General features: G+C 46.7%; 1 protein-coding gene across 1 annotated transcript in view; it reads right to left on the bottom strand.

Annotated features, from left to right (window-relative positions):
• The window catches only part of OTUD7A (OTU deubiquitinase 7A), a 373673-nt gene that overhangs the window by 17732 nt on the left and 340611 nt on the right, over positions 1–15330 (bottom strand). The window contains exons 10-11 of the mRNA XM_030931684.1: positions 4529–4656; positions 2542–2691 (exon numbers count right to left, since the gene is read on the bottom strand). Coding sequence (XP_030787544.1) covers positions 2542–2691; positions 4529–4656 — 278 coding nt within the window. The remainder of the gene's footprint in view (positions 1–2541; positions 2692–4528; positions 4657–15330) is intronic.

Raw genomic sequence — 15330 nt, 5'->3', positions numbered from 1 at the left:
TGAAATACATTTTTAATCTCATTTCCAGGCTCTCAAAGCATCGTTCCTCAGGCACAAGGACACGGTGTCTGCTCTTCCTGGGGCCTATGATTACCGTATCTATTAGCCTCTGTCACAGGGTGCTGTCTACAGGACGGGCAGGGCACCATGGCACAGGGTGACACCTGTGCGTCACAGTGGGGGCTGGTGGTGTCCTGGGGCTCAGTGTTCTGGAGTCTTCCATCTCCTGCCTCCCACCAGGCCCTGCGACTTAGCCGTCCGGCCAGCTTGCCCCAGCAGGCCTGAGCCTGCTACTGTGGTATGGCTGTTCCTGTTTTGCGCTCAGAGGATGCGGGGTCCCATCCTGGAAGCTGCAGCCTCACTGTGATTTCCACGTCCCTCTCTGCTGAGGAGTCTTGTGACCTGAGAGCACAGCTGCGACTCTGTCCCGTCCCCCCAGTGTCCTTTGAGGCACAGAGGGAGGGCTGCAGAGGTGAAGGTCTAAGGGGGCACACGGGTGCATGACAAAGAGCGTGGCCACGGCACCTGCCCTGCAGGGGGTCGTGGGGACCTTATGGGTGAATGTGCAGCCCGGCCACAGGATGCTTGGACGCGCGGACCCGCACCAGCCCAGGAGGACCCCAGTGGGCTGCTTCGACTGTGAGGGAGCCACAGGCCCACACCACAGTGGCTCTGAGGGGTGCATTGGGACCAGATCCCAGTTTTTAGAAACCAGGTCATCAGAAGTGAAACCACCCACAACTCTGCAAGGCTCTCCTGAAAGGCACCGAGCCACAGCGGCCTCCATGGGCATCCTTCGAAGGAAGGATGCTTTCGTATGTGCCTTGAAAACACCAAGAAGCAGTATCTGGAAGGCCTGGAAGAATACTCGGTGCCTTTTGCCAGGAGGGGGCCGGGAATCTGAACCCTGTGCTTGGCACTGGGAAATGCTGGCCTTGGGACCATCATCTTCCTGTGACCACAGAGTCTCCCTGGGGACTGGACAGAGGGAGCCCCTGGCCTGGATCCCAGATCCTGAAAAGGTCCTTCTGGTCTCCCAAGAGGCTGGCTGGGTCAGCCCTACAAAGAGCTAAACCCCCGGGAAGGCGGTGCAGGCACTCTGGACTGAAAGCAGGGAGACAATGGAAAGACCTCCTAGGCCTTACTGATTAAATCTTTCCTTCTGTGGCCAGTGCCACATCTGCAAATAATAAAGAACCATGATGTGACATTCCTGTCATGGCTGGCTGCAGCCTCCCGTCCTCTCTCTTCTGCAACTTGGGTTCTGCCGCTGCGCTGCATGTGGTGGCTCCTGGGAGCTCTGTATCTGTTCTTGGGAAGGGGTCTTCAACGCCCTGTGCGTTTCTCACCTTCAGTTTCTGCTCCACAGCCCCAGCCTCGTTCCCAACTCAACCGCCAGGCCAGGAAGTGACACGCTGGTGCCACCTCTGGCGGAGGGCTGGGGGAGGCTGGGTTCTGTTCATTTGCCTGCATCCTTTCCTTGCCAGCTGTCTAAAGGAAGGAGTAGCATTTGGGAGTCCTAGGGGGGTAATCTTGTTGCTGTATTTACTTCCTGAGCTGCACACTCAGTGGAAAAGGTCAGAAGCAGACACCCCTGAGCTTCCTGCCCCTGTTGGGCCTGGACAGATCACTTCCGTTCCCTGGAACCATACCTAATGGCAGGGACTCTGAAATAGTTGGTCTTGCCTGTCCGTCTGTCTCGTGGGGGAGTGAGTCTCTGCCTATACCACAAACAAGAGTGACAACAGGAAGGAGTTTCCTCTCCACTTGCTGGTCACACATCCATCAGTAGCTAACATGAGAAAACAACAATTGTTCCAAGCAAAATCCCCCTATTTCCCGAGCAAAGACATTGACTGGTGCCCTGGAATTGTGCAGTGCACAGCCTGTGGGGCCGGCCCAACATCGGCAGCACTGAAATGGCTGTTTAGAGGAAACTCATCTGCAATGCTTTGAAAGGAAATGTTGACCTTTTGAGTTAAAAGCTTACCCTGGAGCAGGGGTGAGCAAACTCTTCTCATAAGGAGCTAGTCAGTAAGTAAATATTTTAGGTGCTGCAGGCCTCGGTGTCAGTGGCTGCTCCTCTCTCTACCACTGTAGTGCAAAAATGGCCACAGAGGATGCATCCGTGAATGAATGTGGCTCTGTTCCAATAAAACTTTATTTATAAAAATGGGTGGTGGGCCATAATTCATTAATACTTGCTCTTGAAGTTTTTTTCCCTTTAATTTACCTCTAAGACTAATTACATTCCTATAAAATATGTATACAAGTGAAAGGGAGAACAGTAAAAGCTATTTAAGGGTAGGTTGCCTTTGTTCAGTATTTTAAAGAGAATGTTGTCTTTCACATTGTTATTTTCAATCAAAACGTTCACACATGCATAAGGTAGTTTTATGCAAAACCTGTCACTGCTGAGTGTGCACAGGTGTGCTTCTAGGAGAGGTCTCCACAATCCCCCTCCCTGTGCAACGGGGTCCCTTCTGATGGCTCTGCCCCCACCCCAGGCCCCTGCACGCACTCTCTTGGGAACAGGCATACCTTGTTCTCTCTGCTGGTCTCTCTGTTCCATGGACACGAGGGCAGAGAAATGTGCTTGATCATAGGCCAGAACCAGAGGCGAGCAGTGGCATCTGTTGGGAGGGACCTCCAAGGGCAGGTAGATCCCTCCGAATGGGATGGGTGCGAACGCTGTGGACACAAACCAGGATGAGGGTGTGAGGAGCAGCAGCCCGAGCTGGGAGGGGAGGCCCCTGCGTCCCTGTCCCTCACTATCCTGGGGGGCTCCATGGAGAAGCGGAGGGACAGGAGGGGCGGATGGAGGTGGTGCTGAGGGATGGGGCTGAGAGTTTCCATAGTCATCTATCTGCCCCAGGACTCCTGCGGCCCTGAGACCTGCACAGGTGTTCAGGAGCCCCAGGGCTGGGATGACACTGTCACCCAAGATTGGTCAGAGCAGTTGCAGCCTGGAAGCCCACATTTTTCTGGATGTACTTCTTCCTCTCCTAGTGTTTGGTAAAGCATTTGTATACAACGCAGTATCTATGCTTCTCGAGGGTGTATATTTGTTCTATATTTTGAACACCTCTTCTATTGAATCTGAAGGAAACAGCCAGAGAGCTCCAGGACCAAGATGTAAGTCAGATGGGAACTGAGAATCAAAGGGATCGAGGCCTTCAGTGACGGGAACACAATCTCATTTTCTTACTCGTAAAAAAGAGGGCAGAAAAGCCTAACACCTTCACCAAAATAGAATAACTTCGGAAATATCTGTCCCAAAGCATCATCTGCTTTTAGCTCATGAAATGTCTTGCCTTTTGGCCCCAGAGTCAGTGTATTGCTGCACTCCTTGGGCAGAATTCAGGGACGGTAATTTCAGGGACGTCTTTGATGAACTCTTAGAGTTCCTCCCCCATCCTCGCTTTGTCTAAATTGATCATTGTGCTTGTGCTCACAGGAGAGTCCCACTGAGAGGCGGCAGGGTGGGGGTACCTGCAAGAGGGCTGTGAGTACAATGGTAGAAAGGGTGGACCTTCCCTCGCCCCACAACTCAGATATCTGATGGTGCTGGGAGCTCAGTCCTGGGCTTACACAGCAGGGCCCTGATGCGAGTCCTGGTGCTGCACGGAGAGCTGCAGACCTCAGCAGGCCCGCATCCCTGAGCCACATAGGGAAGGGGGTGGGCCAGGCAGGACCTGTGTCCTCCCAGTTCCCTGGCTACATAACCATTGTGGCCACATCAGAATTTTTACGGCAGCTGTTTAGCATGAAGAGCCACGTCCTGATTTGTAGAACTCCCTGGAAGACCTGTGACTTTTGTAAGGTGCAGGTATAAATTCAAACTGGGCTGGAGGGATGCTCTGGTCAGCTGCACGCTGGAGGGAGGACAGGCTTTGGAGCACTCCCTGCCCTGGGCTGATCCCCCTGGGGACATTGCCTAGCCTCTCTGGGCTTCAGTTTCATCTCTGTAATGTGGGGAGGGTGGTGTCCACCCTGGGAGGCTGCGGCAAGGGCTGAATGGAGGAACATTCGAGAAGGGGCTATGCACAGAGTGTGGCTGTCGGTGGTGGGCAGGCCATAAACTGCCCCTGCCTCTTTCTCTGCCAGTTCTGATTCTATCATAGCCTTGCTATGCATTCTGTCTTGCTTTCTTTTTAGTCTTTAACACACACGTAGCCTGCGGAGGGGCAGGAAGGCACCTGAGTGACTGACATGGCCCAGGGCTGTTGGAGGGGCATGGACTGTCTGCTGTGCCCTAGGCACACAACAGGAGATAGGAGGCCCTCTGGGCTCAGTCCTGGTCCTCACAGATTTCTCCTGGCCACCTGCCGTTGACAGGCAGGGCAGCTGGTGAAGAGCAACCCTTGCCGCCATCAGGGAGGAGAAAGAAACACGCTGAGTAGATCTTTGCACTGAGTAGATGCTCTGTGGCCTCTGGGAGCTCGACCTTGCTCTGTGCTATCTGCTTTCTAGCTGGGATGCTACGCTTTCTGTGTCAGGAGTACAGCACATCTCTTGAGGAGCTTACCTTCTCCACCTGAGTCTCTTAACATTGTATCTGCCACAACAACGATGGGTCTTCTTAATATATGGGCTAGGACAAAAACGTGGAACTCTTCCAGGCTCTCATACACGGGGTCCTCAGAGTTGTCCACACTGTGAAACAAAACACAGCCAGCTGGTCACTGACTAAAACAGCATGGAGGATGGAGAAAGTGGGGACTGCTTCATGCAGGGGCTGAGCCCTCCCCACTCTGGATATTATCTTCATGGACCCCGGCAGCGGCGCCATCCTGGGCCACTTCTCATGCCATCCGCTGATGGCAAACGCACAGGTCCCGGCTCCTCTACCCCACCGTGGCAGCGGTCTCGGAAGACGAGTTGGAAAGAGCCCACAGGTGAAGGGCGCTGGCCGCTGTGAAGGCGAGTCTCTGCAGGGGGAGGCAGCCCACCAGAGTCTGTGGCAGCAGGACTGCTGGCTCTCTGGAGGTGTTTCACAAGGAAGCAGTGGGGGCTGGAGGGATGGAGGGGTTCCTCTCTTGTTTATTTCCCTCAGGGACCCAGGGGTTCCCTGAGCACATCTGATGGGCTGGTGGGGTCATTACCACCAAGATCTGAGGAGCCTTCTAGAAGACACTCACCCCAATGGAAGAGAACAGTGAGGAGGCTGTCTGGATTTCAATCCAGAGCTGGAGGGGATGCGACGTGAATGTGCAGCCCAGGTGGCCCAGACCCTCCCTGACCATGTCCCCGGCTCATGTCTGAGGATCAGGGAAACGGCAGGCTCAAGAATGCTTCCACTCAAACTCTAAGATGTTCAGGCAGAAGGTGGCAGCCTTGATGTCCCCCCATAGCAGGGCCACCCAAAAGGGAGGTGCACATTGAGAGGACAGCCAGAGCTCACAGCGTTATGGAGCCTTGGCTGCACCTGCAGTGCCTGCCAGCTGAGATGGCCGCGCCAGCCAAGACTCCCCAGAGGTGGCTCTCAGACTCGTTCCTGAGTGTCTGAGGAATGCTCAGAATTAGCGGAGGGAGTCCGTGAGGATGGCAGCAGGTGGGGCCAGGGCCGGCAAATGTGGCCCCTGGCATGGCCCAGGGAAAGAGCTTCATAGCTTCATGGGCAAAGTTCCCAGTCCCCTGGGACTTCCAGAATGCAGGCTGTGAATCCTGGGGAATGCATTAGCATCACCTGGGGAATTCTGGTTACATACTGCCCATGTTTTGTTCTTTTTCTTGTGCTTCAATTTACCTTGTTTTTTTGAGACAGAGTCTCACTCTGTCGCCCAGGCTGGAGTGCAGTGGCGTGATTTCAGCTCACTGCAAGCTCCGCCTCCTGGGTTCCTGCCATTCTCCTGCCTCCGCCTCCCCAGTAGCTGGGACTACAGGCACCCACCACCATGCCTGGCTAATTTCTTCGTGTATTTTTAGTAGAGACGGGGTTTCACTGTGTTAGCTAGGATGGTCTCAATCTCCTGACCTCGTGATCTGCCCACCTCGGCCTCCCAAAGTGCCAGGATTACAGGTGTGAACCACCACGCCTGGCCAAATTTTTTTTTTTACTTATTGAATTGATGTTTTATTATTTTAGAAAAAGGGTTATTTTAGATTTTTTGGCACGTTTATTGGATAGTGCTGTTAATTTTTGTAGTGCTTTTGTTACAGTTTTGTTAGGGGCAGTATTAGGAATAAAGGTACAATATTGAGTTTTAATTATGACAAATTTTTTTTGCTAATATTATATTTAAAGCTTTTTTTAGGCAATTTGTCTGGTAGGTCCTAATTGCTTAGCTATTTTTTTTGATGGAGTTTTCAGTGTAATTTATAAATTGTTGCTGATTGTAACAGATGTAGTTTATTTAGTTTACATTTTTTTATTCATAGTTACTTACCAGAATAACATGGATTTAAAATTTGCAGGTATTTGATTTTGTGTTTTAAGTTTATTTGGAATTTTTTTTACAGGATTTTAATAGCATTTATGTAAACTTGAGGATTAAACGACTTACAAGGAATTTTTTTTGGCCTGCGGTGTTTTGTTTTTAGTTTTTTACGTTGATGAAATGCTAGAGTGAAGGACCACTAACTGGATTAGTGCTGTTTCAATTATTTGGCACAGTGTTTAGTAAGGGTCCTTTACAGTACTACCATATATTTGTTTGGGGATGGCTAAGCATGGATTGATGGGCAAGCTTTTGGAAAAGCTTGAGCTTCTTGCATTATTTTTTAAATGTTTTAAGGAATGTTAAATTTTTTTCTTGCCGTGAGAGGCACAAAGTAAATTTGGCATTTAGAAAAGGTGGAAGCTGGATTGCCCTCAGGGGCTGACACGCAGGGTGTTGAATTTTAGGAAACAGCAGAGAGAGCTTGGCATGATGGATTGTTTTAAGCAGTGGGATTTTGAAGAAGAACTACTACATAGTTTATATTTGGTTGTTGAGGAGACCATTTAAGTGGAAAGGGGATAATTTGGGCCTCTGGAGTACCATGTGTACAAGTGTAATAGCATAATAATTGTTTTTAAAGTGTGAACAGAATATTTATTTTAGCTAGGCATTTGTATTTTGATATATTGTTTTGATGGCTAAGGTCTGTCTTCAATTTTTTATTTTTATAATAGACATTCTACTTTTATTAGATGTAGGAGTAACTGGTGTGGGATTTAGAACTTAGGCTACTAAAGAAGGGGAAGATGGAATAATGTGTATTTTAAAAATATTTAGGGTTTTTAAAAATTTATGTCAATTTCTATATTACAGAAGTGATTAAGGGCAGGTTTAGAGTTAGTTAAGGTGGAGGTGGTGATAGAAGGACAGGGTTATATTGATAAAGGTTGACAGTTAGAAGGGATAGGTTTTTTAATGAAATAGATGAAGGGTTTTAGATTTATATAATTTTTTTTGTGTGTGTGGAAGTTTAACTTTGCTTTTGAGTAGTTTAAAGGACGTAGTTCCATTTATTGCAAGGTTGTTAGGCTGTAGTGTGTCCGGAGTTGGTTCCTTCCAGTGGGTGTGTGGTCTCGCTGACTTCAAGAATGAAGTTGCGGACCTTCACGGTGAGTGTTACACCTCTTAAGGGTGGCATGGACTCAAAGAGTGAGCAGCAGCAAGATTTATTGTGAAGAGCGAAAGAACAAAGTTTCCACAGCGTGGAAGGGGACCTGAGCAGGTTGCTGCTACTGCTGGCTGGGGTGGCAAGCTTTTATTCCCTTATTGGCCCCTCCCATGTTCCATTTCTGTCCTATCAGATGTCCTTTTTTCAGTCCTCCCTGTGATTGACTACTTTTAGGATTCTGCTGATTGGTGCGTTTTATAATCCTAGCTACAGAGTGCTGATTGGTGCATTTTACAATCCTCTTGTAAGACAGAAAAGTTCTCCAAGTCCCCACTCAACCCAGGAAGTCCAGTTGGCTTCACCTCTCAGTGGGAGCAGAAAATTTGCAGGTGATTATAACGACAAGTGTTAGGGGTAATTGTGTTAATTAGAGGGCCAGGACATAAATATTTGTGTGAAAAGGCTAGCTGTCATTGATTTTTTATATTTTTACAAGGTGTGATAGAGCAAGCATTAAAGGCAATGGTTTGAGGTGAGTTAGATTTAGTTACATTAATAATATGGGAGCTAGTAACAGAATAAGGAAAGGAAAGAAATAGAGAAGGTATATGAATATTAAGCTTTTTAAAATTTTAACTTAGTAGGGCTTGATTTTACTATAGTAACCTAAGATGTTTTCTTGATTTGAGTATAGTGGGTCCATTTTTTCTTGGCTGTGCGGAGGGCAGTCTTAGTGGTTAACAGCATAAAATAGGGTCCCTCCCAGGCTGGCTTGAGTTTTTTATTTTTTGATAAGGATGTAGTTTTTAGGCTGGTGCTGGTGTACTGGAAATTTTAGGGTTGGTACCTGTGTTAAAAGATTTTTAGTTTTGAGGGAAGGGAAAGTGGAAGATAAATTAAGTTTATAATTTTCGTTGCATATTGTAGGGCTTGAGGCCCCATGGCAACGTCTTCTGCTCCATTTCTGCTTAGTCTTGCCTAGGGGATGTTGCAGCCCTGCCCCACTTAAGGTCTTGGCTTTTTTGTGGCCTTCACTGCCCCTGCGTGTTGTGGCCTTGGGGATGTGGGACCTTGTGACTTATCTGGCCACCCTTGGGCTTTAAGAAAGTTAAACACTATTTTATATTTGATAATGCTTTTTGTATGAATTTTTTTACATTAATGTGCTATAAATGTTAAACTTTAATAAAAATTTATAGACTTATTTACTTTTAATGGCTGACTATAAGGTAAGGTTTTTATAGGCTTTTTAAAACTTTATAATTTTTGTTAAAGAGCAGGTTAGGGCTTTAAGAAAAATTTATTGTGCTTTTATTTTAGTTAACAGAAAAACTGGATACTTCTTTACCTAATATGTTTACATACAGAATTTTCTTTATAATTAATAGTTAAAATTTGCTTAAACTTTTCTTTTGCTTGTTTTTTGAGATGGAGTCCTGCTCTGTCACCCAGGCTGGAGTGTAGTGGTGTGATCTCGGCTCACTGCAAGCTCCGCCTCCCGGGTTCACGCCATTCTCCTGCCTCAACCTCCCGAGTAGCTGGGACTACAGGCGCCCGCCACCACACCTGGCTAATTTGTTTGTATTTTTAGTGGAGACGGGGTTTCATCATGTTAGCCAGGATGGTCTCGATCTCTTGACCTTGTGATCCGCCAGCCTTGGCCTCCCAAAGTGCTAAAATTACAGGCATGAGTTACCAAGCCCGGACTTGTTTAAACTTTTAAAACAGAATTTTTTTAACCTTTTAATGTAGGTAAAAATTCATATTTTTATGTCTTTTTGTAATTATATTAAAAGTATATTTTAAAACATAATTTGTACATAAACTGTTTTTTAAATAGTTTTACATTTAGGAGGCCTAATTGCTTTTAAATTATATAATATTTTTGCATAAACTTTTTTATAACTTTTATGACTTTTACAGACAATTTTTAACATGTTTTAACTTTCTGCCTTTCTTTTACATTATTTCTTTTCCTAGTTTTACCCTTTCTTTGATTTTTGTCTTTTCTAGTTTTTTTTTACTTTTTTCTCCTATTTTTGTTATTTGCACTTTATTTTCCTTTTCTTTAATTTGCACTTTTATTTTTCTTGCTCTCTCTGTCCTTTTTTGTTTCCTTTTTTTCCCCCGAGTTTTCCCGCTCTGCGGCTCCTGCAGCTCAGGCTAGGCCCGGGCACAGGCCCGCCCCCGCGTATGCGCTGCCGTCTGCTTCTCCTGTTTTATTTTTTTCCCGATTTATTTATTTATTTATTTTTTATACACTTAGTTTTTTGGGCTGGGTGGGCTTTGCGTGGCTGTAGTCTCGGCCCCGGGCCGGCTGCAGTCCTGGCCCAGGGCCGTCACTGGCCCAGAGGCTTGGCAGACAACTGTCCTTAGTCCTAAGAATTAGGTCCTTTCACCTTGTGGGCTTTTCTTCCTGCGCCAGTCCCCGCCCTCTTTTTCACATAGAGCTGGGCTGGGGAGAGGGACTTCATTTTTGGTGTGTCTGGCTGTCTGGCGTCATGCTTGGTGTTTTTGCTTTTTTTTTTCCCCTTCCCCTAGAGGAGCAACTGGCAGGAGTGGAGCTTAGTCTTTTTTTTTTTTTTTTTTTTTCCCCGAGAAGAGGGAAAAGGGGAGTTTTCAATGTATATCTATATCTGTATCTCTCTGTGTGTGTATATATATGTATACATAGATATATATTTTACTATCAGAGGTTTGTGTGAGGTTCAGTCCCCCCCATGGGGATTTCTCACCTCTTTTTGAGGTTTAACCCCCGTCAATGGGTTTTTTTTTTTTTTTTTTTTTTACCTTTTTTTAACCTTTAAGACATCCGGACTAAAGAATATTTTACCACCTCCCACGGTTTTTTTTGTCTAGTCCTGACTAAGGAACGTTTTACCACACCTGCAGTTTCTCTCTCCTTGGTGTGTTTTAACTAAGGAATGCTTGGCTGCCCCGCAGCTTTTTCCTTAGTCTTGATTACTAAGGAAATACTTCACCGGCTCGCCCGGTGTTTTTTCCTTGGTCTGTGCACAGAGTTTTCTGGTTCACGTGATATGTGAGGATTTTTTTTTTTTTCCCCGTTGCTGAGAGTCCGGGTTTTGACATACCGGGTGGGTTTTGAGCTCTTATCCTTGAGGCCACTGCAGTGAGGCCGAGGAGCACGCTCTCTTATGAGAGAGGACTGGAGACCACCCCTGGAGAATGTATCCCCCCGATATGGGCCACCAAAATTGTTTGAACTGTTTGTTTCCTGGTGTCGTAAATAAATATTACTTGAATATAAATTTAATTTTTTTTAGAAGGCCATTTTTGTATTTTCTGTAGAAAGGGTGTGCTTGCCAGCAGTTTTGTCATGAGAATGTATTGAATAAAGGAGACAGGGTCATTTATAACCTGACACGTCCACCTTACTGCTATGTCCGGTTTTTATTGGCTGGAACGGGATTTTACATTTGTATTTGTTTTGATTGGTTAGTAACTTAGAATTTTTTAAAAGAGGCAAAGGCAGAGGAGAATAAAGGAAGGAGGAAGTAATTTGTGGAATGTTGAGAAAGGTAAAAATGCTTTTAAATAAGGAAGAGGAACAGGCTATGACTTAATGCTTGCTTGGACTAGTATAAGTATGCCAGGGCAAATAAATAAATGTCAGGGCAAAAAATATTGTGGGAGCTAAGAATATAAAGTATATTGATTATTTTTTATTATGGCTATCAGATATTTAAGAATGATTAGCACAGGTCTTTGGATAAATTTTGCTTCTAAGAGAAGTTACTATTTATTTTTAACTAGATGGGGAGGAAAGTCTTTGAAGAAGAACCTCTATTTTACTTTTTACAAACCTCTGCCTCCCAGGTTCAAGCAATTCTCCTGCCTCAGCCTCCCAAGTAGCTGGGATTACCAGCATTTGCCACCACGCCCAGCTAAATTTTTTTTATTTTTAGTAGAGATGGGGTCTCACCATGTTGGCCAGGCTGGTCTCAAACTCCTGGCCTCAAGTGATCCACCAGCCTTGGCCTCCCAACGTGCTGGGATTACAGGCGTGAGCCACCACATCCAACCCAATTTATCTCAACAGTTCAAAAAATTGGCAGCAATCGAAACCTCACAAAATAGTTGCACACGTATAGTAAAAAGAGCTTTTGTTTCCCTGAACCATTTGAAAATAAACAGCCAACCTGGTGCCCCATCAGCCTGGAAAGTTCTTGCTCATTTTCTATGAACAGAACATCCTCCTAAACAACCACCACACAGCCACTGACATCAAGAATTCACCCGGTTACATGCAATCACCAGACCCCACATAGCTATGCCAGCTGTCCCAATAATGCCTTTTAGAACAAAGGTTCCTGCTCAGGATCAGATGCAGCATTCAGCGGTGGCGTCTCCTTAGTCTCCTTCACCTGGAACATTTCTCAGGATAGCCTTGACTTCCATGGCCTGACACTTTTGAAGATTGCAGGCTGGGTATTTTGTAGAATGTCCTTCATAAGGGTTTCTCTAGTACATCATGGTTAGATTGGATTGGGTCAAGCTGAGTCCTTCTTGTGACATCTTGTCAGGTTGTGTGAACTGCCAATTGTCCCATCACCGGTGAGGTTGACCTGGACCACTCCTTAAGGTCATCTCCCAGGCCTTGCCCCTGCAGAGCTACTAATTTTTCCTTTGAAATTAGCAAGCATTTTGTGGGGAGGACTTGAACCTGTGCAAACACTCCATTCCTCACCAGACCTTTAGAGGTTTATTGGTATCACTATGGATTTCTGGTTTTCCATTTTAGTCAATGGGTTATAATCCATTAGTGTGATTATGTGGATGCTCAGATACTCCTTGATGTGGTCAGTGTGGCTTTTCTAAAGCTGGATCTGTGTCCTATGACATCGTCATCATTTCTTTTTTCTTTTTTTTTTTTTTTTTTTTTGAGACAGGGTCTCACTCTGTTGCCCGGGCTGGAGTGCAGTGGTGAGATCATAGCTCACTGCAAGTCTCGAATTCCTGGGGTCAAGTGAGCTTCCCATTCTGACTTCCCAAGTAGCTGGGACCACAGGACACTATGCCCAGAAAACGCTTTTCATTTTTGTAGAGACGGGTTCTCACTATGTTGCCAAGGTTGGTCTTGAACTTCTGTGCACAAGTCGTCCTTCGGTCACAGCCTCCCAAAGTGTTGGGATTACAGGTGTGAGCCACCATGCCCAGCTTTCTTCATTTCTTAGAGTGTTTTCTTGCTTCCTGGTGCAAAAAGGTGGTTCAAGTTCACACTCACACGTGGATACAGATTTGCATGTTTATTTTCATCTTTCTCTCCCTCTCAATATTTATAGAAAACCTTGAGTTCACTGATACCCCAATTCTAATCCAACCCTACAAAGTGAATTCTACTTGCAACTTTCTTCACTTACTGTAAGAAACTTGTTTGTATTCATTCTAAAGCATTTCCTTATGTCAGCCATCTTCCCATATGTCAGCCATCTCCCGCCTCTGCTCCCCCTCCCCAAGGTGGCCCTCTTCACCTGTTTGGCTGACATCTGGCTCTGGCCCCTGGTGTCCTCCCATTCCCCCACCCACTCCAGATGCCACCTTGCTTTGCCCCACCTAATGGCTTTCGAACTTACTTTTTCAGCGAGGAAGGAAAGGAAAGTAGAAAAGAAATGTTTTAAATATGTATTGACATGAATACATATTCAAACAGACACACACATATATTTTATGCCAGGTCTAAACGCAGTGCTCCTGGGTGTACATTTTGAAACATCGCAGGTGATTCGCCTGCCCAGCCACCCCTGAAAGCCAAGCTGCGGTGCCTGGGGGTCAAGTGTTTTTGGAAGTTGCTTGTTTGTCCCTGTCGCCCAGTATGCGCCGAGTGCCGGCAAGTGAAATGGTTGAACAAGATAATGAACAGCACAGGAGGAGAGAACATGGAGTTACAATCTGCATACTTGGAGAGAGAAATACCCCAACTAGAAATGTGCAGCACTGTTCCTTCCCTAATTCAAGGAATGGAGGGGGCAGTGCTGGAAAGAGAGGAGCTGCTCGTGAGTCAGATACCAATGCTGAGAAGCGGGCAAAGCAAGATGGAAGGTAGCCCTCTCAGCCCTGGACTCTGAGTCCCATCTTCACTTACTGGCAGAACACTCTGGGATCTGAGCAGCTACACAGAAGGACCTCCATGGTAACAACAGTGTGAAGGCTCAGTATTAGGCACCTTTGTACTGGCACAGCATTCTTCTCATGCAAAACTTAAAGCAGGGTCATCGTATTTCCAACCAAAAAACCAATAAATATTCATTGAACACTTACTATATGCTGGTGCTGTGAAAGGCACTGCAGAGGCCCTCAGGGAACTCTGCCTTCATGTAACATCTACCCATCTATCCATCCTTCTGCCTACCTATCCATCCATTCATCCTTCCATCCACCCACCTACCCACCCACCCATCTCTCTTCCTTCCCTCCCTCTCTTCATCCATCCATATATTTATCCACCCATCCAATTGTCCATCCATCTATCCATCCAACCATCCATCCATTCATATGCTGTCTGTGCATCCATCCATCCATCCATCCATCCATCCATCCATCCATCCACCCGTCCGTCCGTCCGTCCATCCATGCCATCCACCCACCCATACACCTGTCCACCCACCCACCCACCTGTCCATCCACCCACATCACATGTCCATCTAGCCATCTATCCATCAATCCATCCATCCATCCATCCATCCATCCATCCATCCATCCATCCATTTATCCACATACTCATCCTTCCATTCTTCTGTTCAACCATCTGTCTACCCAAGCACCTACTTGTCTGTCCATTCATCTACCCATCCTTCAAGTTCTGTGCTAGGGCCAAGGCATGGAGTTGGGCCATGCCCAGCATGGAGCCTCCTGGCAGAACACCTGGTATTTGAGTAGCTATGCAGGAGGGCCTCCATGGTAACAACAGTGCAAAGGCTAAGTATTAGGCACCACTGTACTGGCATGGCATTCTTTTCATGGCTAACTTAAGGCAGGGCCATTTTATCTCAGCAGCAGTGACAGGATGGTGGGCCCAGTTGGGAGATGATGGAGGACAGCTGCAGCAGAGCATCCTTTCTCCATTCCAGTTTTAGTGTTGAGCATGGGAGCCATGTGAGCAACTGAAACCTGCTCAGTGACCCAGGGGGTAGCAGAGAGGATCCCAGCTCCAGCTGGGGCAGCTTGAAAATCATAATGCCCTTTCCTACTTGCTTCTGGCTCCTTGTCCAAGACTTAGAAAGGGTTCTGGTTCTATACCAGGAGCCTCAGTGTTGAAGGCAACCAGAGAGCATTGGCTTGGCTCCTCAGGCTCCTGAGGGTGTAGAGGGTAGAACAGAAACGAAACAGCAGAGGTTGCTGCCTGGGCCTTGGAAGTAGAACACCACACCCAAATGACCCAAGCTGGTGGCCAGAGATAAGAACTTAGAGGTATCTCCCTGCCTAGGAGACTGGGCTTTCCGCTTTCCCACCACTTCCTTTAAATGGACCATTAAGGCATTTGCCCAGGAACTTAAAGTGACCCACATCCTATTCCCCTATATATATTTCTAGTTGGATCTCTCTGCCTGACGCTTAATCCCTACCTCATGTGACCCTGGGATGGAGCACTGCCCTCCCAACTCATGATGGCCTCCATGCCCAGGATCTATAAGTAAAAATCTTTGAACTCCTTTCTCATTGTGGCAGTAGATTGAATTTGCACCTTCCATTGGAAGAAGCAGAGGTTACCCCAGGCCATGTTTTCACCAGACGCCAAGGAGAACACAAGGTTGGTCCCAG

This window comes from Rhinopithecus roxellana, chromosome 5 (genome assembly GCF_007565055.1).
Source record: "Rhinopithecus roxellana isolate Shanxi Qingling chromosome 5, ASM756505v1, whole genome shotgun sequence".
Classification (NCBI taxonomy): domain Eukaryota; kingdom Metazoa; phylum Chordata; class Mammalia; order Primates; family Cercopithecidae; genus Rhinopithecus; species Rhinopithecus roxellana.
The sequence above is the reverse complement of the archived record's forward strand: the minus strand, read 5'-3'. Positions and strand labels throughout refer to the sequence as shown.